The sequence below is a fragment of the Passer montanus genome, unplaced genomic scaffold (assembly GCF_014805655.1).
Source record: "Passer montanus isolate IOZ18808 unplaced genomic scaffold, ASM1480565v1 scaffold46, whole genome shotgun sequence".
Lineage (NCBI taxonomy): Eukaryota > Metazoa > Chordata > Aves > Passeriformes > Passeridae > Passer > Passer montanus.
In genome coordinates this window covers 6,930,891-6,958,841 of record NW_024369485.1, presented here as the reverse complement: position 1 = coordinate 6,958,841, position 27,951 = coordinate 6,930,891, and the positions used below count along the sequence as shown (strand labels likewise).

The following is a 27,951-nucleotide window of genomic DNA, read 5'->3' as shown; positions in this document are numbered from 1 at the left end:
TGAAAATAGAAAATGAAATTAGTGTTTCAAATTATGGTAGAAACCAAGCGTCTCACTTTTTGATGCTTTTTGTGATTATTCAGAATAGGTAAGACTTGCTCTTAATTTATATTCAGGCTGCATTGTTTTATTTGCAAGTGAGAAATGTCTGCCCAGGTCATTGTAGTGGCTGGTGATGGCAGTTCCTAAAGCTAAAGGCTTAGTGTGCTAATTAAACATATTGAACTCGGGCTGTAATGCTGAAATGAGAAATACCTCAGGACTGACCTATGGTAGGTTTGGGTTGTTAAAATCCTTCGTATGCTCAGTTAGTACTGTTAGGAATACTGTAGTCCAGTTCATGACTGTATATGATTTTTCTATGACATAGTTTTATGTAGTTTTGTCCTCAAGTTTCCTTTTCTAAAGGAAATCCTCTTCTGATGAGCACAATCAGCATGTTATTACTGTTCTAGATGTGACTGAACTGAGTGGGTGCACACACTGTGTCGAGTATTGCTGTTGTGTGGGTTATTTACTACCATAACAATTTGTGAGTATGTGCAGTTACAGAGCAGTTCCTGCCAGGATGGTGGCCAAGCTCTAGAAAGGATTGTGTAATAATTCCAGAATCTTTTAAGCAGATTTTCTCTGAAGGTGTTGTCCTTTATTCAGATTTCCAGGTACTTCCTTATCATGGTCAAAAGGGGTGAGGAATGTACAATAAAACATCACTAAAAAGAAGAATGGAAAAAGTAACTGTAGCTTGCTCTGCACTCAGTGTAATTAGTAGTTGCCTCCCAATTTAGCTTGAGAAGTCATTAGTTGATTATTTTATTACTGGTGTCATAGTGGAGCTGGCTCTTGATAAGAGCTTGTCTTTTATGTCAGCTTGGGGAAGGGATTTTACATGTAAGAGGCGGATTAGAGGGGAGTGTTGAGGTTTTTTTGATGAACTCAAGGATTTTTGAGCTTTATGGAGAAGTAAGAACAGCCAGTATGACTCTGGAGGAACCAAAAGGAGAAGGGCAGAAGTACAGAATGCCTTGGAAACAAGTTCTTTCATGTTCTTCTGGTAGCTGGAAATTAATGTTTCAGGAGCACGTGTCATTCAGGCATCTGAAGATGGGGAGGGGGATGTGATCAGAGGTGATACACACAAGACCATATAAAGTTATTTGCAATGTCTAGTGACACCCTTGAGCCCTGTCATTACAATTTCTACCTTCTGCACTAGATTAATCATGTGTGTATGACTATAGAAACAGCTTGGTAAACAGATTAATGGGAAAAATGTATTCAGATGTCCTAGGTAGAAAAGATTTTATTGAATTGTCTTTTGCTGTCTTGGGTTGATATTAACTTGGGGAGATTAGCTTCCAGTTAACTGTCATATGGCTTTATAACTGAGAAGGAAACATTCCAGCAGCAGCTGATAAATTGCCACAGTGGAAAGCTGCAATCCACTGAACATCTGTCAATATCTTCTTAGCTATATGTATCCCCCCATCTTTTTTATTTCCAAAAATTTGTGCAGATTTTGATTTGTGGTTCCCATGATTAGTATATCTGAATTTGCTACATGTTATCTTCAGAAAAAAATTTAATTTTGGAATACTTTAAGTAGCCAGATATACTTCTTCTTTGCCAACAGAATAAGTATAAATATATTTGGTCTACAGAGTACGTTCACTGAACATTAAACTCGTGTGAAGCCTTTTGCTAGCTTTATGTTGGCAACAAAAAACAATCTAGAAGGTTTTTGTAAGCAGGCTTAATGCTTTTAACATATTGCTGTGGGGACAGTGGCAGTTTCAGTATTCCTCAGTAATATTCCAAGAACCTGTTAGAACATTACTTCAGGATTTGTTCTTCAATTAATAAAGAAAAAAACAAACAACACAAACAAACCCTCACAGAACAATCCCAATCAAAAATCTACTTCATACACCCCTGAGCAAATGAGACAGGATAGATGAAGAGTCCTGCTGCTGCTATTTTTACCAAGAAATATGTAAGGTGGGGTGTGCAGTTGAGCTTCAGTCAGACTTTATTGTAGAGAAAAATGATTATCAGGAGTTCAAGTTGTTCAACCCTTCTGTACTCAGGTACTTGATGAGCCTGATGTTGACCAGCTGTACTTGTGGAGGTCAGCAAAGTGGCCATTTTCTTTACTGTAGACAAAGCCATAAGGGAGGGTGATGTAAAATTGACTTCGGAAGATACATGCCTAAGCTACTGGGAAACCAGTTACTGGTTGATGGATCCTGACTTTGGGTGAAGACGAGCAGAAATTGCATCAAAAGGTGCTGGAGATTCTGTCAGCTCAGCTCTTGCCTTTTTTGTATTTTGGGTTTTGTCCCCCAAGATTGTAAGAACTGCTGTGCTGAAGGTTCTGATTGTGGAGACAGGTAGGAAGGAAAGGGATATGGAAAGCAGATTTGTAGTGGAAAGTTTTTTTAGTTTCTTTTTTTTTTCTTTTAATAAAAGCCCCATGTCTGGCAGTAAGTGATTTATGAACTTTCTCAGAGGTGTTTGTGGTTTCACAAGGTCTTTTTTTATACCTAGTTCAAGTCTGTGGTTGTCCATCCCTAAGGGGTCAAAAAAGCCTTGTGGTTTTTGCCAGCCACTGTCTGTGACAGTGGCAATCCCTGTTTAACATGTATGGGAATGAGTGGGGAAAATACATCCTTTCAGCGTGAGTTTTTTTTACCCTGAAACTGCTCCTTGTTCTGCCAGACTTCTTTGTGTTTTTGAGGAATGGTGGGCGATGGTTTGGTGGCTTCATACTGAGAAGTCTCTCTATATGTACTTTTATCATGTGCCAGTCATTCCAGGTGCTGTCACCTTTACTGGACAGTTATTTTAGTATTGATCATGTTTTCATCTTGTTGAAAAGAGTTTTTCCTGTTATTCAAGAGTTAACTTCATGCAGGAATTATACTTGCTGTCTTGATTTCTTTTTTTATTTCTAACAGTTCTTAAGAGCTTTAGTTTCATCTAGGTAGAACCTTGCCCTTGAATTATCCTCACCTTCATGGGCTTTCTCCATTGTCTCCCTGTGCTTTTTTTTTTTTTTTTTTTTTTTTCCCTTAGTGGGTTTTTGTTGCATAAACACAGGAAATGTGTGGTCGGGCACACTGAGCTGTCTGGGCTCAGTGAGGTGGCTGCCTGCTCTGTCCTGCTCTGGCTGTCACAGCTCTGCTCTTCCCATTTGTTTTGCTTCCTCGAGATGCTGTCACATATGACTGCTAGTCTGGTAGATCCTTAACCTAGCTTGCTAAAAATGATTTGTTTGGAAAGAGCAGCAATGAAAATGCTTGAAGTGACTGAAATAATTTTGACAGAAGTGGTGAGTCAGTCAGGTGAAATTTGTTGCTAGTGGGTCTGGGGTGTAACGATTTCTATCAGCTGTGATTGCTGCCTGGGCACTCAAAATATATTCTGGTCCCTGGCAGGGGTTTAACCTTTTTCTTCTGCTCCTTTTAAACTGTGTGTTTGTCTTTTTTTTTTAAACTGGATCATGTATTTTGTAAGGTAGTTAAATTCCATTTGGCTTTTTCTTTCCATAACTAGACTTTCCAAACTAGACTTTCCATAATGTTGCTTTTTGTTTCTGCTCTGAGCTGTGAATGTGCCAATGATCTAAAATGTTCCCAGTGATCAGTGGAGATGGTGCCTGAGCCTTTGCTGTCCTTTGCTTTGGATCTGGGGTGGTGGGAAACAGATTTCCCCAGTGCTGTGGTGGTGGCAGCACAGCCCTGCTTGAGCAGCACCCGTGGCTGTCCTGGTGCACTGCTGACAGCAGCACTGAAGCACTAAAACTGCCTTTCCAGTTGCCTCTTTTCTGGTGTGAACTCTTGCTGTGTCAATAAGTGTCCTTTCACCCTAAATTATTCCCTGTTTCCCAGCATAAACTTCAGCCTTCATTTCACCAGCACTGCTATTTACTGTCTCTGACTAATGCCAGCAAGAGTTTTTGGGTAGGATTGTGTTTTACTTCGCTACTTCCATGCAGAATTGACTTCTTCATATACAATCACTATGAAATATTTCTTTTTTAGAAATCTTGAACAAAGAAAATGATGCATTGTAGATATTTTTGAACAAAAATTTGTGTCTTGCCACTGGCAGAGTCCTAAATCAGACTGAAGGAAAAATCACAGTATGTGCCTGTCTGCCAAATGAGTTAAATCTTTCCACTTTCAGGGTGATGTACACTGTACAGAATATAATATGAGGTAATTTAGAATATTAAGTTCACTTTTCTTAAAGGAATATTTATTGCCTATAATGTGCTCATGACCCTGAGATTGGCTCAGCTCATCAGAGCCTGGTGCTAAAAACAGCAAGGTTATGAGTTTAGTCCCTGTATGGACCATTTATTTAAAAGTTGGACTCAATGATCCTTGTGGGTCCCTTCCAACTCAGAACATTCTGTGAAATCTGTATTAGGGCAGGACTGCTTTCAGCAGAATAAATTAAAATATAATATTTTGAATAATTAAAAAATGAAGCATTTCCCTGTAATTTCAGCAGTTTGTGCAGTGCTGACCTGCCATGTTGCAGGTGAGGGCTGCAGTTGCTCTCCACTTAGTGCTGAAGAACTTTGTGATTGCAAATTGAGTTTAAATTTGACGTTATTGTTGAAGAAACTCAAAATGAATGTTATTGCTTTCTAGTTTTAACTAGATAAAGAGCTGCTTGAATTATTTAAATGGCTTAAGATTGTACTGTTTCTTAACAGTAAATAAATCTCTGTAAACATGGTACTTTTTGTCATTAGTGGCAAATGGTTTTGGAATTAAGCAGTGCTAGGCAATCTCATTATTTTTGCTTCTGCAGCCGCTGTGAATAGATTTTTGTGGATGGCAGTTATTAATGATTTTTACTTTAATTTTAAATAAGGCAGTTTTGCTAGAGTTCCTGGAAACTTGCCTGACTTACTATTTAAAGAAGACTTTTAAGTCATCAGTTTCTGCCTCCTTGACAAAATTACTAAGTGGTTGGCTTTTGTCAAATGTTTTTGACTGTGGATTTAGTTTGATCTTTTTAAGCTGGCACTGAAGTTTAGTCAGAGCCTTTGCTTACCTCTGGCTAATGAGCATTGTTCTCTTCCCTTGCTTGTATGAACTAAATAATCTGAAACTTCCCTGTCTTCCTGAATCAGCTTTCAGCCAGGCTGGCTGTCCAAAAACTGAGAGTGAGCTCATGGCTGCAGGAGGAGGATGAGGATGCTACTGACACTGATGTCAGCTGCAGCACACTTACAGCAGTTGTTTGGCCCTGATTGAAATTTTTTGTCTTCCAATTTTGGCTCTTCAGTTCAATTGTGGCTTTATTGGTAACATACCAGTGTACCTTCATTCCTCTTAGTGTGTTATTTCCCCAAGTTGCACTGTTTCTTTATTTTTTAGGAAAAACATAAAAGCAAACTTGTCAGAATGTTTCAAGTTGTTTCTTCTCAATGCATCTTTGGCACTCAGGGAGAAGGGTCTCCATCTTTGCTGCTTGAAGAAATAAAACCACTAATTTGATGAAGTGGGGAAGAATCTCATCCCTTAACTCTGAACTTGTACCTTGAGCTACGAACAGATTTGTTTTAAGGCTGCTTTGCATTTAATCTCCCTTGTCACACTGTGGGTGCAGTTCCAGGCTGTGCTTTGCAGATAACTCCAGGCTGCTGCTGGCCAGGGCCCGAGCTGTGCCGTGCCTGTGCCTGGCCCTGGCTCCAGTGAGCCCTGCCGCCTGGTGGGTGCCAGCTTTGCCATCATGCCAGCAAGCTGGATGGTCTCACTGGCTGCAGTCCTTACCTCCTGGGCAAGAGAGTGGATGGGACAGAATTTCAGGAGTCAGGGAATGTAGCGTTTTTCCTTTTCCATTTTAACCTGCGGTTACTTTGCACTGCACCCATGCTATAATTTCCTAAGTTTCTTCAGTGTGCCTGTATTAGTTGTTCTCCCTAAATGTTCATGATCCACCAAAATGGTTATTTCACAGCATTTTTTTCTGTATCTTTAAAGGTTTTTTTTATTCCTCCCAATCCATTTTAAGCCAGCCAAATGTTCCTTTTAAACTGTACCTCTAATTTGCAATTTTTTAATTGATTTAATAATACCTTTAAAGAGAAAATAGATTCTAAACAGCTAGAACCTGTTACTGAGGTGCCTTTTGTATTTCTGTAGGTGTTGATTTTGGTTGTTCTCAATAATGTTTGTCTAGAGAAGAGGAATGAGCACAGTATGTAAAAGTATGCATCTGTTCTTCTGTATCCTGAGTTTCTGCAGTTGGGCTGGACTTGCAACGTTCCCATCACTTAAATGCTTTTATGTAGTTTGGCTTTTTTAGCACTATCATAAACCAGTAAATGCAAGATTAAGTAGAATAAGCCTGCCTAAAACTTGAGGTAAATCACATTGCTATTTGCACTCATTTTAACATCTAAATGTTTCTGTCAGGGAAGTTATTAATTGCTAGAACAAACTGCCAGGAGAATGCTAGATCCATAATTTCTTGCTATGGTCAATCCCTGGATAATGCAAATATCAGTGTGTTCTTTAATCTCCCCTTTTGGCAGGTTTAGTGATCATGTGTCCATACAATGATCTAGTTCAAGACTCTGGCTAAGGCTGAATCCATCTGGAAGAGAACCAGCTGGCTGATTTGGCAGCAAGCTAGACTGACACACCCTGGAGCAGCACAACTGTGAGAGCAGCACAGGGGAAGAGGTGGTGAAATGAGAATGAGGAGGGAGAGCCCATGCAGGGTCACTCCTGTAGCCTCAGACTGCTGGAGTCAGTGTAAAAGTCTGGTCTCTGTAAGCGACTAAAGCAGTCGATCCTGAAAAGCCCTAGGGAGGTGAAGTGAACAATATTCTTTTGTTAAGAGATTTTGGGGTAAGACTTGACAAAATTAGCAGGATTTACAAGCTGCATGAGCGTCTGCAGGGTGGGCCATGGGCTGTTGGTTTGAAACCACAGTGTCCCAAACAACACTTCTTGCTGTGTTCAGCTGAGTTGGTGCTGTTCAGAAGCCAGGTGGATTGAGATGCTGTGCTGCAAGTGGGGCAGTGGAAGTGCTGAGGTGAGCAAGGCTTTTGAAGCCATGAAGATAAAAGCAAATATGTTAATCACATGCTCTCGTGGGTATGGTAGATAAAGAGGCAGCAGATTTTCTTGAGAAGTGCAAACAGCAGAGTGTAGCCTTTTAATTAAGGATAAATTATCATGAACTGTGCTGTTTTGCTCTTGAAAATCAAATACAGGGCTTCCGTTGCCTGACCCACAGGTTACTGAAAATGCATCTCATCCTTCAGCACAGGGAAGGACAGTGTCTGTGAAGGGGAAGATTATACTAAAAACCATTATATTGACACATTCACATTATCAGAAGCCTGAGTATAGCAGGGTCTGCTTTTAAAGCCTACCAGTATCTGAATTAGGATGTGGGGTCAGGAAGTAGGGAAATTGGAAACTATCTCAGCTGACACCCTTTGCAGGTTGAGGAGAGCTTGAAGGCATTTTTAAAATCATTGTGTGTTATAGGGATATATATATATATAAAATTTAACACTGTGAGGTTGTCAAGTAAAAGCACAATTAAGAGTGTATAAAATTGCTTCCCCTTGTTTTCGTGTGCTCATCACCTTACTAGATGCTTATTTTGTGGGAAGGGTTTGCTGTTTCAATCTTAGTGCTTCATCTTTACTGAGACAGAACTATAAGGCACATGTATGGATTGTAATGTAAATAGCTTCTAATATGTAGGTTGTAGGAGAAAACCTGCCCTGGTAGATAACCAGTAACAGAAAGCCTCAGGCTGGATGAACAGCAGATGAAATAAAGCTGTTTATGAAACAGGAGATGTGCTGTCAGTACAATAAGGCACAGCCTGCCATCTCCATGCAGCAAGGAGACTGTACTGATTTCCCATCAACACAGAGCTGCTGGATCCTGCTGTTCACTGCTGGATCCTGGATTTTCAGTTCTGAGCAGCGACTGAAGTGCTCAATCCTGACCTTGGTGTTTGAAAAAGCCGAGGTTGCATTGCTGGCTTCTCTCTTGATTTCACTTTTTTTTTTTTTTGTATATGTAGCTGGGTCTCCAGGATTATGCCTGTACTTGTGAATATGTGGGAGCAACTGAGAGTATTTCCTTTGTGTTTCTGAAATCCAAACTACTCCTTCAAGTGACTGTGTTGAGAACAGTGGAGGTGAGGGTTGGCTTTCTGTGAACTTGCCTTAGGTGCTTTGTCTCCTGATGGCAGCAGCTGCTGTCCCTTGCTTTTCTGCTATCCCCGACTGCTTTTCATGAACTCCTGTAAGGCCTCTGATCCCTTCTCAAATTCTTCAAATACCAATCGTGGTGTTACTATCAATTAGCTCTTCCAGACACTGCACATGCTGTAGCTACTTCCAAGCTGCATATTTGGTGATCGGCCAGCCATCAGGTTAGAAGGGCAAGTGTTGGGGCAGCCCTGAAGTCTTCCTTGGAAGGACTGAGATTTGAGTGCTTCTGTCCTGACTCTGCAAAAAACCCTAAAAATAAAAGATGTACAGCTCTTACTATAGAGATGCTGCTCTTCTGATATGTTAATCACATGCTCTCGTGGGTATGCTCTTCTGCATGTTTCAGCCACATGGGTGTACTGGGAAAGAATTATTGGGAGTGAATGGGTATGCTCTTCTGCATGTTTCAGCCACATGGGTGTACTGGGAAAGAATTACTGGGAGTGAAGCAGGAGGATGGGCAGGTAGGGGTGCTCACATAACACTGATTTATTCAAATGCTCAAGATTATGACCAGGTACATAAAAAACTCCACAGTGAATGGAAGTGCTGCAGTAGTAATGAACTACCCTACTGTCTGCCAGGGGGCACGAGCAGGGCAGTAGCCAGCAGGTGATGGGAAGTGGTTGTTCCCTACTCTAATACTGTGTCCAGTTTTGCTCCTCCCTCCCCTCAAATGCAGCTGGAATGCCCCTGAGCTGGGGAGTTGAGGGTGGTTGGGAGGCTGGTGCATGTGGTGTGCAAGAAGCAGGTGTAGCCTGGAGAGGAGAGCAACCTGCTCTCCTTGGAGGCACAGTGCAAAATTATAAACCAATGCCTGCAAGTTAGGACAGAGGTAATTCCCACTGAATATAATGTGGGAAAATTATGAGAATTCAGTATCAGAAAAGGTGCTTGGGGTGGCTGTTTTATCTCCATCCTTTCCATTTAGGTGGACAAAGCCTTGAGCAACCTGATTTGACTTTGGGATTAACCTTGCTCTGAGCAGTTTGGAATAAGTAACCTCCAGAGGTCTTTTCAAACCCTATTTTCCTGTGATTGGAAGCATTGCAAACCATGCAGATTGAAATAACGATCTTAATGAGAATTACTTAAATCCTTCTAAATACATGTGGAAATAGATATTTGAAGGGCTTGATCTCTGAACTTTTAGAACATAATTGACCTAATGAAACAATTTTGCCTCCTTTAAAACTGTCTGATTGAGATTGTAGGGTGCCCTTGAGCATTTGCTGTTTTGACTGGCTTTTGTAAAATCCATTTTGTAGGGATTTCTTTCTGTGCTTATCCATCAGATGTTGAGTTTATTGTCTTGACTAAAATGTCCACACTAAAAAATAAATTAACTTTGTGTCACAATGAGTATGCCCTGACAGCATGGAGTCAGATACAAACACTTGTTCCTGTTGTAATGCTAAGAATATTTTGTGGTTTTTGCAAAATTCCAATCTGGGACCATTCAGACTCTTGCATCATGTCTGTTTTTACAGATGAAGAGAACACTTTGTGCATGCTCCTAATAATGCTTTTAAGTTCCTGTAAATTTATTTCAAAGCCAGATTCTTGCCATGTTTGCACAAGTACTAATTGTCATTCAGAATTAGAGATGTGCCAAATTGTAGGCTGTCTGTCAAAGCATTTCTGCATTTCTTTGGAGCGTAAAAGGAGTTTTCATTTAAACCCAAAAGGCTTTCAGAGATTTTCTTGTTTTCATAACTCTTGAATTCATAACCTGGGGCTGTGATCATGATGTCCTTTTTGGCTAGGAGAATCCTGAAAAAAAAATCTGCAGGAGAATCTGAAGCTTTTATAGTAGTGTGGAGTCCTGACAGAAGAAAGGAAACTTCAAATACAATTTTTTATTTTTCAGGGGAATGACTTTGTAAAAAGAGTTCTCAGATAAGCAACAGAGTCTTCAGCTTCAAACTTATTTTTGTGAGCTAATTATCTAGTGAAGGCTTTAAGGGAACACGTACAAATACAGTGTTGACCTCAAGGTACTTTCACTGTTTATTTGGTGCTTTGGATTTGAACAAAATGTAGGTGAGGTATGATTCTTTTGTTCTTCATGGCTTTGTTTTAGCAGAATTTGTAATTCAGTGTTTTGTGACTCACCTTGAATGTTTTGCCAAATAGATGTTATAAAATTAACTTAAGGGAAGGAACAGAGGAAGAGGCATAAATCTATATATGGAACAATGTCTGAGTCATGGCTTCAAAAAAGGTTGTGTGGTTTTTTTTAAATACGTTCCCCTGTGCCCTCAAAGATCCCTGGTTTTCTCTGCAATGTGAATTAGTAACATTTTTTCACTTCCGCTTGTGGAGACATTTGCTGCCTTTCCTGCAGGTGTCACCTCTCATTTCCAGGCTGGTTTCTTGCTCTGAGCTCTGCTCATGCTGAGGGAAACAGCATGCAGCACAAACCATCACTTTCTGCTCTGTGTCACTTCCCAGGCAAAACATTTTGACCTCCTCTATCCTTATAAAGTATTAAATACCTGGGGGTGGTTGAGATTTTATTCTAATACTTCCCATTTCATGTCTTGGGCTGTAAATGGAAGAGCCCAGCAATTCTGCTCATAGAAGTGAGGGGGTAAATTAAATCCACAATTAATCACATTTATGACTGAATTTAAGACAAGTATTTCTGATAATATTGGAGGAGACATGATGGGGTACTTCTTCTAGAGTTGTTAAATCTGGAGTGAGGTATCCCTAAAACATGTTTCTTCCCATCTGGTTGTCAATGGTGACTTATCTACAGCACAGTTGTAAAACTGAGGGCATGTGTGAACACAGTTTGCTTTAGGTAAGTGAAAATTGACAAACATTCAGTTTTCACTTGTGTTTTATATACAGTGTTAAGCACTATAATGCACTCCAGAAAATTACAGGAGCCTGGAGTGGGAAAAGGAGGCATATGTGGTTTGTGTCTTTCAGAGCAGGCTGCTGGGCGGGGTTTCTGCTATACTGTTTAATTTCCTTCCCAAAGTCTCTTGCTAATTGCACCCAAACCAGCACAAGAAACTGATGTTTGAGGTGGTTGCTGTTAGAACGCAATGAGTTTCTCATTAGTTGAAATAATTTGCGAGGAAAAATCTACATTTCAAACTGTTTTCAACTGTTCATTGTCCTAATTATTCCAGGCATTCTTACTGAGCTGTAAAATTCAAGACAAACTTTTTATTAAAAATGCATGGTGAGTCATATCTTGGAGAATGCACCATTGCCTTACCCAGTCTGAAAATGCCAGGCGGATCCAGGCGGCTTCCAGATGGACGAGGTCTGTGCTGACAGAACCAAGTCTCCTGGCTTTAGACTGTCTCAAGGGTACACTGCTATTTTTATTTTGTTTTTATTTTCCTTTTTTTAGGCCAGCTATGGATGTAGAAGAATTGTTGCTTTAAGCAGAAAATATTTGTGCTAGAACTAGGTGATGCAGCACAGAGCAAGTTACAAAAGAAGTGAGGAAAAATAACAGATACTGCAGGGTGGACAGAAAGAAAAGGAAAAAGAAACTTTATTCAAGTTGCCCTGTTACAGACTTGAGACACTGGCACAGTCTGCTTGGAGAAGCTGCAGATGTTTCATCCCCGAAAGTGTACCAGGCCAGGCTGGATGGAGCTCGCAGCTACCAGGTCTGGTGGCAGGTGTCCCTGTCCATGGATGTTCTTTAAAGGTCCCTTCCCACCCAAGCTATCCTGTGATTCAGGCACAAATGTATTTTATGATGTTTTTTGTTATAAAACATACAAATAAATTAACAAATCCCTGTCATTAGCATGTTCTTTTTCAGAGACATCCTGTAACTTTCACAGATTTCTTCTGATCCGTAAGATCTCTCATATCTGTCACTGAAGTTTTTTACTTACACTTTTGATTTTACCTTTACAGCTGACAGGAAATTCTGCAGAAGTTGGCCAAACTGAAATTAGTTTCATCCACTGAATGTTTCTCACAAAAATACCTTCTCACTGCAATGCCACTGACATCCAAATTATGAACTCTCAGACAATACAATCCCCAGCCAGCTCCAGGTGCTGTCTCACCACCCTCAGCAGCAGGAGTTCCTTCCTGAGGTCTAATCTGAATTTCCCCTCTGTCAGTTTAAAACCAGTGCCTCTAGTGCTGTCACTACAGACCTTGGGAAAAAGCATATACTGAAAGGATGTAATAAGGTGCCTGTTATCTTTAGAAAGTAGAAAATGTGGTGAGACCTCATAGGAAAATAGCAGAAGTGCCTTTGTGCAGCTTGTTCCTTCCTCTCTTGCAATGGTAGTTTTTTCCCTTTAAGCTCACAGAACTTAATCAACATGGGAAGCTGACAGTAGCTGGGCTCTTGGAGCTCAAGAGGGGAGAAGCAAAGGCTTGCATGAGATGTGGGATATTGTGAGAGTTTCAAAGTTGCTTTGTTGCCACTAAGCTCACAGAACTTAACATGGGAAGCTGACAGTAGCTGGGCTCTTGGAGCTCAAGAGTGGGGAAGCAAAGGCTTGCAATGACATGTGGGATATTGTGAGAGTGTCAAAGTTGCTTTGTTGCCATTTTTTGGTTTGCTTGTTGTTGCTCGTTTTCTCTGGAGTGTGTGTTTATTCTGACTTCTTTCTTTTTTTCCTAAAAGCTATCTTTACAGCAGTTTAAAATACCCTCAGCTAAGCACTGGAGAGTACTTCCTAAGTTTTTAACAGGTCTTATAAACCATCACATATCCAACAGCTCTGGCTGGTCACCCCATCGCTGAGAAAGTGGAAAGGGGCTTGTTGGGAATTTAGTGTTATAGGGATAGTGTCTGACTGCCCTTGCTCATCTAATGCTGTTTTGAACCTGCTGAGCCTTCTGAGATGGGGTGTGTTGAAGAGAGAGTGAAGGCTCATACTCACTTCAACATGAAATGACTAGAGTACTTCCTAAGTTTTTAACAGGTCTTATAAACCATCACATATCCAACAGCTCTGGCTGGTCACCCCATCGCTGAGAAAGTGGAAAGGGGCTTGTTGGGAATTTATCCTGAGTGCAGCAGTGTCTGACTGCCCTTGCTCATCTAATGCTGTTTTGAACCTGCTGAGCCTTCTGAGATGGGGTGTGTTGAAGAGAGTGAAGGCTCACACTCACTTCAACATGAAATGACATTAAACAGAGCAAATCCTGTTGGCATCCAAACTGAGTCCCCACTGGGTGACAGCAGGATGTTTGTGGTGTTTCCAGAGACTGGGTGGACATGGCTGAGCTGGTTTTATGTAGAATCAGCTTGTGTCCAACACTGTGTGTTTGTATGTATTGGAGGCATCTTTAGTGCTTTGAAAGGATTGTTTGCTTGCCCAACAACCTGAACTAATAAATTGTATAGATGTAGGTTCTCTGTCTTTGAAATAATCCATGACTGGAATAATTAGCTTACAGCAAATTGGGAATTAATTGTGTATGCTTCAAAGAAAATGTACATAGAATGACATGAAAATATTTCTGTTGTATTGGCATTGTGTTGTATTATTATGAACTAACGAAAGAATTCTCATGGATCTGGGCATTTTGCTTTAAAGTAAGACCGTAAGTCAAAATTTGAATAAATGAGGTCAGCATTGTCTTAAACTGCAGAGAACCTCCTCTGCCACATCCCTTCCTTGTGACAGCAGAGTGTGCTTGGCTGGCACCTGGGATCAAAGCTTCAGGAGCTGGAGGAGGTGTGACTGCTTTGGTACAGAGCTGTTTGTCTGGGCTGGAGCTGGCATGACTGGTGGCTCCCTTGGGAGGAGGCACAGGTAGAAATGGCTCTGCCATGTGTCACTGCCACTCCAGGGGCTGTACAGGGCCCCTGACCTCCTTCTGAGCTCCTGTGAAGGTAAAACATCTCACTGGTGATGCTTGATGCTTGCAGTAGCCCGTGTGATGCAACTATTTGTGGTTCCTCCACGTGGAAGGTGAGTGTGATGGCTCTGCATGGCTCAGCTCAGTGAAATGTCTGCTCTTCTGTGTGGTGTGGCTCAAAACTGGTGACTGTACAGTTAAATATGTGTGGACTGTGTGGTCTCCATTAGCTAATTACACTTGTTCAGTTTCTTAATAGCATGGAACTGCATCCTTACCATCAGAGTTGACAGGAATTCAGTGGCTTTGTGTCAGTAATGTGTTATATTAGGATGTGGTTTCATGGCAGATTTTGGCTTTGAGCAAAGCAGCAAGTGGTGAGGGGCAAGATGAGTGGATCTGTAGGGGGAAATTACTTGTGTGAGGGACTATATTCAGGTTTCAAGTTTTGGACATTTTTATATCATTGTAGTTTTGGTCTTGTCCCATGGACACAATGCCTGTTAAAGATTACTGTGCATTAAGTGTGTTCCTGGGCTTAGTTTCAGTGAAAATTCCAGATTACTTTGTGAGACTTTTCCACACTGAATTGAACCACCACAAACGAGGGTGGTTTGGAGCTTTACTGAGCAGTGTGCTCCTGATCTGGGATGTAACAGGGATGTAGAGGTTGATCTAAAGTGGGTTTGAAGCAGTCCTATGTCTGACCTGCAGTGAGACATATTAAGGAGATAAACTTATAGAAAGTTGTCACTGCAAGCTTTCTCTTGGGCTGTTTTCTTTATCTGATTCACCAATGCTATAAATTACTACTAATTTAAGCAGAGGGAAAGGACTCCTGAATGAATGCACACAGAAGAAAGCAGGGGATCACAACATCTTTGGCTTAAGATGTGTTGGAAATACAGCTCCGTGGGTTTCCCACTCTCTGTTGGTGATGTAGCTTTATTGGGCACCATGAGAAGGGAAGTAGGAAGTACTGAATGTTTCCATCTGTTCAAGGTTCAGTCCCTCGGCTGTTCTCAGCTGGATGGTTATTGGGGTGTGAAAGGAAGGCAAGGACTCTTGCACAAGACCAGTGCTCAGAGTGGTTTCCCTGATAGTGGGAAATGTGAGGCACTCCCCTACTCAGCTTGAGGGAGAGCAAACCTACATCTGTACCCCAAAGGAATACTTGGATCTTGGGGGAACTGGTCATTCTGGTAATTTGTAATCAGGAGTGTGAAGCAGATGCAGAGCCTGGAGAGAGAGCCTGGCTGCAGAGCAGTGGGAGCTCTTGGCCAGGAGGGATTTGTCTTTGGTTCCCAAACCCTGGTGCTCACCTCGTGTGTGTCTTTACAGGAGAGCTTTGTAGACAAAGCTCACAGTTTTGGGGTCAGGAACTAGAATTTTAAGGGCAGTGGGAAGTCTGTCAAGCCCTTCTATTTAAGCATCTGGGTTGTCATCAGTGACTCAGGTCAGGGTGACAGGAAATTATATGGTATTGAAGTGGAAAGAAAACACTCTTACAACCACATCTTATGTTTAACACTTACGGAAGTGCTTTCATTATTCGGCGTTTAAACACCTGAGCTACTTTTTCAGTGTTAAGGTCAGTCTTAAGTGGCTGAACATATACTGTTATATTAGTATTAAACCAGCTGGAAATTCCTATAGCTCATAAGTGGTAGAAGGATTTTTGTGGGAAAGCAGTTGGAAGGATCATTCTCCTTAAGTTCAGCACCCGATTTTGAAACAGTTGTGAAGAAGAGTATGTAGTGAAAAGGGTAAGATTTTGTCCTCTGTGGTCTTTTGTCTTTGCTCTAAACTTGGTCTGCTATAAAATAAAATATCTTTGTAACTATACATACATAATAACAAAATTGATAGGCTTTGTTTCATAGGAGACTAAACTTTGCAGGTTTTACATGATAAATGTGCAAGTGGAAATAACAGTACTAATGAAGTTTCTTTTAGCCATCTAGCAACTGTCTGTTTTGCTAAATTGGAAAAGCAAAAGCTCAGTTTCTAACATAACTGCAGTTCTGCTGGCAAGGTACTTCTGGAGGTCACACGATTTTCCAGGGTTGTTGTTCCAATAAATTACTTTGAACTGGCCTGAAACCTGCCTGAAGAGACCTATATGGAGCACTGCAGCAATTCTTGCTGCTTCACATTGGACTCTGTCCCTCCAGGCCTGCAGCAAGTTTCAGCAAGGCTTCCCAGTATATACAAGGATTTCAGTTATCAGATGAATTCCTCTCCCCTCTTTTTTAAAAAAATGTATAAGCTATTAAAGTGTGTTTTTAATGGAATTTATTTTAGATCTGGCTTGTCTTTTTTTTGTCTACTACAGAAAAGTCACTGGGTTCTCACAACATTGTAATACCCTAAACAAAGTACCAAGAATGTGAAATTGTGCTCTTTGCTGGATGAGTGCCTATTTCTATTGAAGACACAGGCATGCTAAAATTTTGATATATTTTCCACTCTTCCTTGATTTATGTTTTGATTTCTGTTTTAGGGCTACCAGAGGGCCTTAGTTACCTCTTATAGACAACTTCAGAAAGGGTCTGAGTAGCTGAAGGCATCCTTTGTTTAAAACCAGAGGAGATAGGTATAATGTGGCTGTGCTTTTTGGGAGACTTAGCCTCTGCCTTGGCACTGGGATGTGGTTGGCAGAAGAGCTGGTTGTGTAATTTTGGACAAGTGGGGAGTCCAGCTGTGCCAGCAGTGACTGAATGCCTGCTGCAGGCAGTGTTGCTGTCTTGGCTGTTTTGTCAAAGAAGTGGTAGGTAGCACAGCACTTTGTGCTGTGGGGAATAATGTGGTCTGTAGCTGCTGAGTGGCTTTGAGGGTTTGGTGTGTTTTATTACAGAATCAGCCAGGTTGGAAAAGACCTCTGAGATCATTGAATCCAACCTGTGAGCAAACACCATCGCATCAGCCCGACCACGGCACTAAGTGCCACATCCAGTCTCTCCTTAAACACCTCCCTGGGCTGGCCATTCCAATATATGATCACTCTTTTCACCCTTTTGTGAAGAATTTCTTCCTAATGTCCAACCCAGTTGTTTCATTCGTGTTTTGTTAATGAGGTTGTCATCCTGCTAAAGAGCAAGGGGTGAGCAGACCTTTCCCATAGAGCCGTCTTCCCCCAGATATGTCCAGGCAATAATTTTTTTTGTAGCTGTGTTGATTTTAATCAGTCAATTGCCCCTGAAAATGGGTCAGCACCTTCAAAAAACACCATCTGGAAGGTTTCCTGAGTGTGTTGGAAAGCTGTCATTGCTGGATGACAGTGTATTTATAGATGTTTAAGTGGCATTTGTTTGTTTTCATTTCGTCCCACTGCCTCTTGTGTTTTCATTGGGCACTGCTTGATCTTTTCCAATGACTTTCCACCCTGATTGATGAGATATCCCTGAGCCTTTTCCCAGCTCTTTCAGCCTTTCCTTGTATGCAGATACTGTGAAAACTCAGGAGAAAGTTCTCTGCCCCTCTCTGGTGAACTTTAGTGTTTCCTGGATGTGCTAGAAAAGCACAGTAAACCTCAGTGTTCCTGCTTAAGCCTAAGACTATTTTTCATTTGAGACTTGATTGTTATGGACTTTAAGCTCCAGATAATTGATTTGAGTGAGGTTTGAAAAGGAGACAGCAGTGTAAAAAGCACAGGGGAGATAAGATAGGGGGGTTTGATAGCTTGTGTTGCTGAGGAGTTCTGCTGTACCTTCTACCAGCTGAGAATTTTTAAAAACAACTTTGACAAGCTTATATTACTGGAGTTCACCTTACTGCTGACTGATTGCAGTGTATCTGTTCTTGAGTAAAGCTTTTAAGTGAGAACCTGAAGCATTCAGAACTAGTACAAGCATTAAGAAGTATGATCAGTAAACTAATGTAATGTCTAGTTAGTGTTATTATAAGGAGTTGCGATTCCTTAAAAACATTTTCTGTCATCTCTGGACTCTGTTTTTACTTGGGTAAATATTATACTTCAGTATTTTTCAGAGGTTTATTTAATCTGGACTGTATTGACAGTACAGAGCTTTCTTGCCCATCACCCAGATGATTTAACTAGTGCTACTTGCTAATATTGAAAAGCAAAAGTAAGTGTTCTTGAGGACCACATGGTAGCAAGGCATGGGATGTGTAGCTCCTTGCTGATCCTCTGCCATCATATGAAAAAAATCTGTGGGATGACTGTTTTAACATTCCCCATGGTCCCTTCCACAGCTGAGGCAACAGAATTCCTGTTTTGTGTATGCATCCATGAGAATAAGAGTGGCTTTGGGTATCACTCACAAATACAGGAGGAAATTCAGCACCTCAATTTCAAGTGTAAGAGGCTGATGTCTGTTTACTGCTGTTTGTCTTTGGAACATAAAGACGTGTGGATGGTGACTGGGAGGTTCTTCAGGTTCTCGATTTGTTGTTGGCATGACCAAGTTGATGTTTTGTAGTCTGGAAAGGTGACCAAATGAATGTGCTGTGCATTTCAAACACAAATATAGAAATGTTCTCCCAAGGGAATAAATAAGCTTTCAATAGAATTGGTTCATGTTGACACAGTGTGGCTGTGATTATCTACTGCTGCTGTGGAAAAAGGACCAGGTGTTTGGCAGTTCAGTCACTGCTGTGAGCATTTGCCATGACTGGCACTCAGTTGTGATCCATTTTCCATGTTTAGCTTTGTAAAGCTGTTCTGTAGATATGCTACCTGCTTATGTGCTTCAAAACAGTGTATCATGAAAGAAATATGTCACATGGGTATTTCTTACATTTTCTGCATTTATAGGTCTCCAGAATGGCTGGGTTGAGTTGCTTGGAAGGTGATGTTTTCGTTTGCAGACTCTTAGGTGATGAATGGCTGTTGTCTTTATGATTTGTGACTGCCAGAATTCCCGGTATGTTTGGCAATATTTTGTCAGCCACTCAAGAGACAATTGTGTGCAGAAGCAAGACAGAACTACTCTGCTTGCTGCAGGCAGTAGTGGGGGAACATGATGATTTGAAACAAGTTTAAAGAGTACATTTGGCAAAGATAAATGTCAACAGTACCAAAAGTGTGCTAGAAGTTCCAGGTGTGTATCATAGGCAGGTAACTCTGATGATGATTTCTCTTCATTAGGAAGAAAATTATTGTTTTTTGTTAAAGGACGAAAGTTTAAAAATTAAGTCTTCAAATTAAGTCTGGCAAAATTAAGTCTTCATGTTTATGTCTACTGGTTCCTGTGTTAATGGGTGCATTCAGAAAATATTTTGCCTGATATATCATTCAAGCATCTCTTGAATTCATGGCACCATCATGTAGTTTTTACTAAGGGTTTTCTGGCTATCCATAGGCAGCAGAGGGATAAAGGTCAAGCATCTCTTGAATTCATGGCACCATCATGTAGTTTTGTTTTTTACTAAGGGTTTTCTGGCTGTCCATAGGCAGCAGAGGGATAAAGACTTAATTGCAATCACTGCAGCTGCACTTGTGATTAAAACTGCCCACAGATTGGAATTACATATTGGTTTAATGCAGCTGTAAGTTCAATAACAAGGAAATAATGCTTCTTCCTTTTTAATACCTTCATTTTTTGACTAATTGTTGGGTATTATTATGCACTGATAAAATAGATTAACCTGGGAAAAAAACCATAAAAAAACCAAACTTCTACAACCTAATTGTTGGGTATTATTATGCACTGATAAAATAGATTAACCTGGAAAAAACCCAAAAAACCCCAAACTTCTACAACTTTTCAGGATTTCTGTCTTTTACCCTTGTGCTCTTGTGCATTGTGATCTGCAGAGGAGAGGGAGGTTTCAGTGAGGACAGCATTTTAACATTTGGCAGTGCCTGGATATTTGACTGAATAGGGAGGGATGATGGGGACTGAGCTCTTGTGCATTGTGATCTGCAGAGGAGAGGGAGGTTTCAGTGAGGACAGCATTTTAACATTTGGCAGTGCCTGGATATTTGACTGAATTTGAGTGGTGGGGAAGATTATTTGATTGCTGCAGGTTTGTGGAAATTTCAGGCACGATCAGAATTTTTTGATGAACAAATGGGTCTTTATTACCAAACAAGCCTTAAGCTGCCAGTGAGCAACTCTCATGGATCTTGTGCAACAGATGGACAAGTGTGTGAATACACTGCTGTGTTCCTCTGAGTCTTAATTGTATCAAAAATAAAGCTCATTTGCTTATTCTACTTCACACAAATCAAATTACTCTGAAGGAGCTTTGTTACATATTTGCAATTTATGTTGTGTGATGGTAAACTTAATTGTATCAAAAATAAAGCTCATTTGCTTATTCTACTTCACACAAACCAAATGACTCTGAAGGAAGGTGCTTTGTTACGTATTTGCAATTTATGTTGTGTGATATTGTCAATCACACACCTTCAGGCTGTATTGCCTTTCTTGGCTCAAACCTGCAAAGATTCTGTGTGTGCACCAGTTAGTTTTTTGCAAACATAGTAGCAGGCTCGAGTATGAGGATTAACAAAGCACTGGAAGTATGTCCACACACAGTGTCTGATCCTTGGCCCCGGATGGGCACTGAGTCAGAAGCGCTTGCCCTGTGGGCAGTGATTCACAATTGGTAAATCTTCAGCTGGAACTTGGTAGGGAAAAAGAAAACATTGCCAGCAATTCCTTCCACCAGACATGAACAAAAGCCTACCACCACCACCAAAATATGACCTGGTGTCCTCTTCCTAAATTTACTTTATTCTAATATTCCAATTTTTTCTCCCTCTCAAAAATACGTGGGACTGTCACAGTTCACAAATGAGCATTGCTGTGAGGGAGACGCCTGTTTTTAGCATTAATTGTTAGGTTTGCCTTTTGAACATGCATGGATTTCAAGTTGCATTTCTCAGTCTGGGTTGTATTCATTGTACATGGTTTTTTTTATTTTTTTATTTCTTTTTTAGTGGACTATATTGTGGAATATGACTACGATGCAGTGCATGATGATGAGTTAACAATCCGAGTTGGGGAAATCATCAGGAATGTGAAAAAACTGGAAGAAGAAGGATGGTTGGAAGGGGAGTTAAATGGCAGAAGGGGCATGTTCCCTGACAATTTTGTGAAGGTGAGTTTTTTGCATTGGATTGATTTTACTGTGATGGTGTGGCTGGGTCATTGTTAATGAACTAGTTGAAATACACAAAAGTTGTATTTGTAACAGGATGATTTTTTTAATGGGAAGACATTCAAGGTGCTGATATTTTTAAAAATATGCTTGTGAAGATTTTTAAAATTTAAGTTCTGCTGTCTATTCTTACTTCAGCATTTATTTTGGCCTGTATCCTTGCATTGTGTTCTGTGTCACTCTGACTTCAACTAAGTTGTCTGTAGCCATGGTTACCTGCTTTAGTGGGATGAACTGATTAAGAAAACAAGAATATAAAAAATCCCTAAACCTACACCTACAGAAGACATCCAGCCATGAGAAAGTTGGCAAAGTGGGGTCACAGCTCAGCTCATCTGTAATGAAAACTGCATCCTCAGGCTGTGCTGATCTGGGTTCTTCAGCCTGGATCAAGCTGTTTTATTTGATGGGGCAATTCTGCTTTACCCTGGGCTCTGCTGCTGGCACTGCCTTTTTTTGTGAGTCTGCAAACACCTTGTTGTAACACTTCCATGTAGTCCAAGTGAATGTAGGTATTCCTGCCCCTTTTGAAGTGAAATTAGTTCTTTGCAAACCAAACTATCCAGTGTATCTTACTGTGATGCTTTCATGTTGTAAAACCTAAGGGGATATTGGTCCAGTGCTATAAACACTTCTTTACATTTACTTTAAATTTGACAATTTTTCTGAAAAAGTGAGATTATTATTTTCTGGTTTGCTGTGAGGGGTTTTAAGATTTTCCTTTTAAAACTGATGGGAACCGTCCAGTTGTTCTTACAGAGGGTCTCCTACCAAGGGAAAGTTTGTACAAATGCTTTTCACTTATCTAACATTTTGAAGTTGTTCGTAGTTTAGTTTGAAGTAATTTTTGGGTTTTGAGTCCTTTATAAATAGGAATTTGACCTCAAGTGGTGTTTGATGATCACTGTGTTGATGTTCCTTAATTAGCTCTCAAGTGCTGTATAGGGAGAAAGCATCAGCCTCGGTTCTTTGCTGGTTTGTGTGTCAGCAACTTGTCCTGCTGCAAAGATGGGTTGGATGTGACATGTTTGTGTTAATTACCATGTTTGTTGGGTGTTTTCTTGTCCTTCTGCAGCTGTGGCTTTTATAAACTTTGTTTAAAATTATTTCCATCCTGGCATCTCAGCTGCAGGTATTTTTAACTTTCCAGCTGTTCATACGTGCATGGCATGGTTGGATGTCCTGAATTACAGGGGACAGTCAGTTTTCTAGAAGGTGTAGGGGTTTGGAGAAGCAGAAGGGAAGTTGTGTAGAAGAAAATGGTCACTTTTGTTTCATGACAACAGGGGTAACTTGCTCTTGAACTTTTCTTCAAGATGGTATGTTTAGGCTGGAAGGTTGTTGTGCAGTGGTGAGATCATGGGAAAGCATTAGTTGTTAGAGAGGTGAAAGTTGGGTGTTTTATTCATGGTCAATTTAATTATGGTTTCTTTGTAAAAGTTAATTTACAGGTAGCGATAGTTTGAGAGAATATTTCTGGGAAAGCTGTAGCAGAAAAGTATTTTGGTGGTGTGTAGTTTGTTGGTTGTGCCTCCTCTCAAACCATTCTCATTGCTGCTGTAGTTGGATCATGCTGCAGGATCTATGGGATGTTACTATGACCAGACTGCTGCAAGTGCCGAGCCTCAGCAACTAAACTCAAATGCCCCTTCTTGGCCTGGTGTGCTGTTAACACCTGCAAGGTGTGGGTGGAGGGAGGTGGAAATGAGCTCAGGCAGAGCTGGACTTTGGCCCCGTGAGTGAGGAAAGCCCCTGGAGAGATGGATTTATTTGTTTGTGCTGAGGGCAGCCACCACCATTGGGAGTGGTAAGAACAGTGAGGGTGCTGACAAGAGATGAGTATTGCTGACTTCTCATGACCCACGTGATGTGGAAGGGAAGGAGCACAAAAGTCTGAAAGAGGACAGGAATGTGACCAGAGAGCACACATTGCTGTGGGCAGTACTAAAGGTTGCACCAAGTTTTACATCTTTGGTTGCAAAATTCTGGAGCTCTGCTTAAATATTTATTACTTCCTGAGAGGATCATCTTACTCTTCTGTTATGGTTGTAATTTCATGCATTGAATGAGAATCTGGCCTGAATGCATTATGTGGTTAAATTTGTGGCTTTTTGGTGACATGTATATATTTTCACTGGTTTGTTAAGAATTGAACTGTGGCCAGGATATAGCCTCTCCATGGATGGTAAATTTTAATTTGTGCTGATCTGGAAAAGATTAAAATTTGAAGCTGAAAGTGCATGTGTTATCCACTAGATTTGCCTTCATGTGTAAAATTTCAAAACATAATAAATATGACAGATTAAACTGGGTAAACATGTTTTCTTTTTCAAATGTTAGATGTTATTAGAGAAGATAATTTTTTTTTTTGAGAAGAAATAAAAGGCTTTGATTTTCATCAGCTGGAAGAGAATTGGGAGGACGGCTCTAATTCAAGCTAGTTTGTTTTTGCTAATGTTGTTAGTTTGTCTCTTCATCCTGTGTGAGGGCAGGAAAAGAGCTTGTTGCCTTGGTGCCAGCTGCAAACTGTCCTTGGTTGTTGGGCAGCACAAGACTGCTTCTTGCCTGTTTGAAAGACAAGCAAAATGTGGACAGGAGGATTATTGCTTCCTGAATATGTTGGATGCCCCAGATTCAGACTGTATCCTCACTGCTAAAGCAGATCAGTCCCCTTCTGTTCCCTCCTTCTGGGCTCTGCCCATACATTGGATTTACTGCCATTTTATGCCACTTCTCGTGCTTTGGCAAATGCATCTCTTCTGTCTGAAGTACAACTAAGTGCTGTCAACTTCATTTTGGGTTTTTAAAGCAGGAAATAGATTTTTGATTATGTCCTCCTTTTATTTCTCAAGTCTTCTAAGTATGCAGCATAATTTTAAGTTGTGGTGATAGGCTTGTTTCACACAGTGGTAGTGCAGCAGAGGAAGCTGAGAGTGTGTTTTTAATTGAGTTAATTTGTTGCACAGTGTGGGTGTGCTGAGCACTCTGTGACTTTGAAACACTCCTGTGGAGAAGGGAATTGATGGAAGCTTCTTGTGGATACTGATGTGATGCTGATGCTTGGTACCTTATAACATCATCTGGTAACTTTTTGTTTGGTTTTTAATTGTTTCTACCCAAGCCTTTTGGGTATTGATGGGGAGATCCTGGAGAATGACCAGAGCTTGGTGATGTCTGGTTTCTGGTGCCACCTGAGACCAGGATATCTTCTGTGAGCCCATCACTTGCTGGGTTAATGAGCAGTCTGAGATGGTCTGTCCCAAAAGGTGCAGTTCTTGGTGCTGACTTGCATAATTTTGCTTTAAAAGAAAGAGAACTGGTAGACTCAGCTAGAAGGAACCCCATAAAGCTTCTGAAACATCCTCAGATATCACTGTGCAGTGCCACTGTGTGGGGTGGGGAGTGGGAGGGGTTGTAAAGGTTGGCTGTGAACTCTGTGTGTGGGATGTCCAAAGCAGTCCTAAAACCAGGAGATGGTGGTAAATGTACATTGAGTACAAGCAGGTTAAAAAAAAAAAGTGCAAGCGATTATACTGCCTACTTGTGAAGCTCATTTCCTTGAATTCACTTTTCAGTGCTGCAGCTTCTTAAGTATGTTCTGCCTGTATTGCAGAGCTGGGTTTTGGAGTGCAAAAGTTTCCAGTGTTATTAACAAAACCTCATCTGAAATTCCTGTTTAAACTGTGTGCATATCCTCTTTGAGTAGGGTTGAATTGGAGTTCTTGTTTCTGACATTGTTATTGCCATTTTTCTGCTTCTTCCTGTATGGGCAATTTAAAATAAACAACTTCATAAATTCCTGAAAGGATTTAGCAATGAAACCTAGCAGACTTTTATTGTTTTCTTTGAGAGCAGCTTTTCCTTTCTAAAGCCCATCCCGGTTAAAAATGTGCACGCATTTGTTTGTTTCCAGTGTGATTTAGAGAAGTGTAGTAATGCTGTTAGATGGAATGTGTGAGGTTTTTTGAGATATTAATGTGTGTGGAATGTGGAAGACTTTTTGATTTTGGGTTGGGTTTTACTTCTGTTTGCTTCTAGACTTTATATAATATACAGGAACGGTTCTCTGAAAGTAAAGGTTAAGAGTCCAGGCCTCCCCTCCTTCAGGAAATCCCCCTCCCTCTCTTCTCTGGCCCAGTGAGTCTTAACTTCTTTTTTGCATTTACTTTGACAAAATGGACTAAGATTCATTTTTGTTGATTTATTTGTTTTGAGTAATTCTCTTCACTCTCCAGACACCTGTTGTTTTGATAAATGAAAGTGATGATTTGGTGTTCATCCTTCTGCTTATTTTCTTAAGCTTTTTGTCTCTACATAGCTGAGAAGTTTTTTAAGAACTGAAGTTCCTTGTTTTATTTCATTTATTGCTATCTTAGTTTAGTAAATAGTTGTATTGTGAGTAATAGGCTTTACATGGTAGTAAAACCAGTTTGATCATAAGCTCACGGCAGCAACTCGGATGAGGGAGGAGCAGTGGATAGTTTAATCAGTACCTTTCATCAGTTAAGGCAGAGAAGGTTGCCAGCAGGCTCTGGGGACATCGTGGTGAGCGAGCTGGGCACCGCTCTGAGCGCGTTTGGGCCATGCAGCCCCTGAGCCTTGGAGCTGGTGCAGGCACAGCCTCCTGCCTGCACAGGTGTGAGCAGCTGCTGCTGCTCTAGCGCCGAGCCTGGATCCTCTCCAGGTTAACATGTGAACTTTGCTCACTGTGACATTCTTCCTCCCCCTAAATAAAAAAACCTCCAACACTGGGCGTGTTCGAGCAAATATGTCCTTGGAAGTGGTAAGCTTGTTTTATTTTCCATATGTTCTTACAATCAAATGTTGTAAACAGACTTTGTGTTTCGGGGGCAGTGAATGGAGACAGCATGAATTTAAAAGTTTTCCATATGTTCTTAACATCCAATGTTGTAAACAGACTTTGTGTTTCGGGTAGTGAATGGAGACAGCATGAATTTAAAAGCTATGCTTGCAGTATGATTTTGAGAGTTTATTTAGTATATGGTGTAAATTCTTGGTCTTAGAATTGTTTGTGTAATAAAATTAATTTGGGTTGGTTTAGCTCGTGTCCCCTTCTGTAGTATAGGGAGATGCTTATAGATTGCATAGAACTACTTTGCTTGCAGAAAGAGTTCCTTTCTAAAAGGATGATTTGTTTTTAGTTGATTCTTTCTGTTCAACTTCCTGGTCTGTGTGTTTGTGGAAACTAAATACAGCCCAAGCCTCTTTTCTTGCCTTTTCATCACCCCTAGATGAACACTTCAGCGTAGCACTACCTTCTTAAGCCTGTCTTGGCTGCTGCCTCTGTCCTGTGTTCTCACTGTTGGGATGCTGTTAAACACAAGTGTGCTGTGAGCCAGTGAGAGAAGTTTTGGCTGAAAGCTCCTTCAAGCGTAGCATGTTCCTTAATTTCTTTTCAAAAATTGACCTCACCCAGAACTTTAAACAGGAATCATGGAGTTGGGAGGGATCGCAGACAAGACAGACTCTTCTAGATTAGTTCTAATCTGGGCATGATTCAAAAGTGTAGTAACATTAGTTAAAAAAGTAGATGAATAAATAAACTTTAAAGCAATGGGTATAGGTCTTTCTTTTCAAAAATTGACCTCACTCAGAACTTTAAACAGGAATCATGGAGTTGGGAGGGATCGCAGACAAGACAGACTCTTCTAGATTAGTTCTAATCTGGGCATGATTCAAATGTGTAGTAACATTAGTTAAAAAAGTAGATGAATAAATAAAGCAATGGATATAGATTAAGCCATATGCATTTAGTTTGAAATAAGTAGGAAGTATTTAAGGAATAGAATAAAATACCTATTTCCAGAATGTTGGCATCTGCTCCTTAAAGTATTCTGTCCAAAATCTTTGCATCCGAGTAAGGCTTGGAGAAGGCCAGATATACAGCAATTTATCAGTCCTGTTGGCCAAATTACATTTCAGTTTATATAGCCTTTTCCTTTGCTTTATTATTGTTTTGAAGAAACTGTCATCACTAGCAGTGGGTTGTGCAGGGAGGTGACACTGGGTGCTTGGAGCAGCACTGCTTCCCAGGCAGAGTAGGCAGCCCTGCTGGTAAGAAGGTGATGTTTGCTTCGCAGCTGGCAATTCTTGTTTCTCAGAAACAAAGATTACATGCAAGATTGAAAGCCATATTAAGTAATTTCAGTTTCAGTGCTGAGTATATGAGAGAAGCACTGGGTTCTTTGTCTTCAGGCAAGGAGTGAAGCTGAGCACTCAGGCTGGTGCTTTAACACCTGTTGCCAACACTGTGGTGTCAACTCATTGTTTCTGCTGATTTTTCTTCAGCTTTTGGGGGAAACAGGGCCACTGGAGGAGGGTGTCATTTCAGGGGGCACCTTGTGGGTTTGCCTGAGCTGCACCTGCTAATCCCATCCATTGGCAAATTTTGAGGGATTGAGAGAATGGGATAATGATGGGATTTTGAGAATGGTGATAATGATGTCTGTGCTTGTGGGGTGAGAGACAAGTCTCTGCTATCTAGCTGTTTTGGCCGGAATAAACAAGGAAACAGGTTTTTTTCCAACTGAAATGTTGGTAATTGGCTTGGGTGAGCCTTGCTTAGGATGTGGAAACTATTGTTTCTAAAAACAGCAGTAAAGAAAATTAAATCAACTGAAAACATTGACAGATACAACCAATGGTCAGCATTTTCACTGTCTTTCAGAGCTCACTGTGATTTATTCTTACTTATGTGACTTTTCCCGTTAAGTCACTGGATTGACTGC

At 40.7% G+C, this 27,951-nt stretch overlaps 1 protein-coding gene across 1 annotated transcript in view; it reads left to right on the top strand.

The window, feature by feature from the left end:
- LOC120508222 (CD2 associated protein) overlaps nucleotides 1-27,951 on the top strand; it is a 77,699-nt gene that overhangs the window by 1,234 nt on the left and 48,514 nt on the right. Inside the window, exon 2 of the mRNA XM_039721606.1 lies at nucleotides 20,982-21,142. Within this exon, the coding sequence (XP_039577540.1) occupies nucleotides 20,982-21,142 (161 nt within the window). The remainder of the gene's footprint in view (nucleotides 1-20,981; nucleotides 21,143-27,951) is intronic.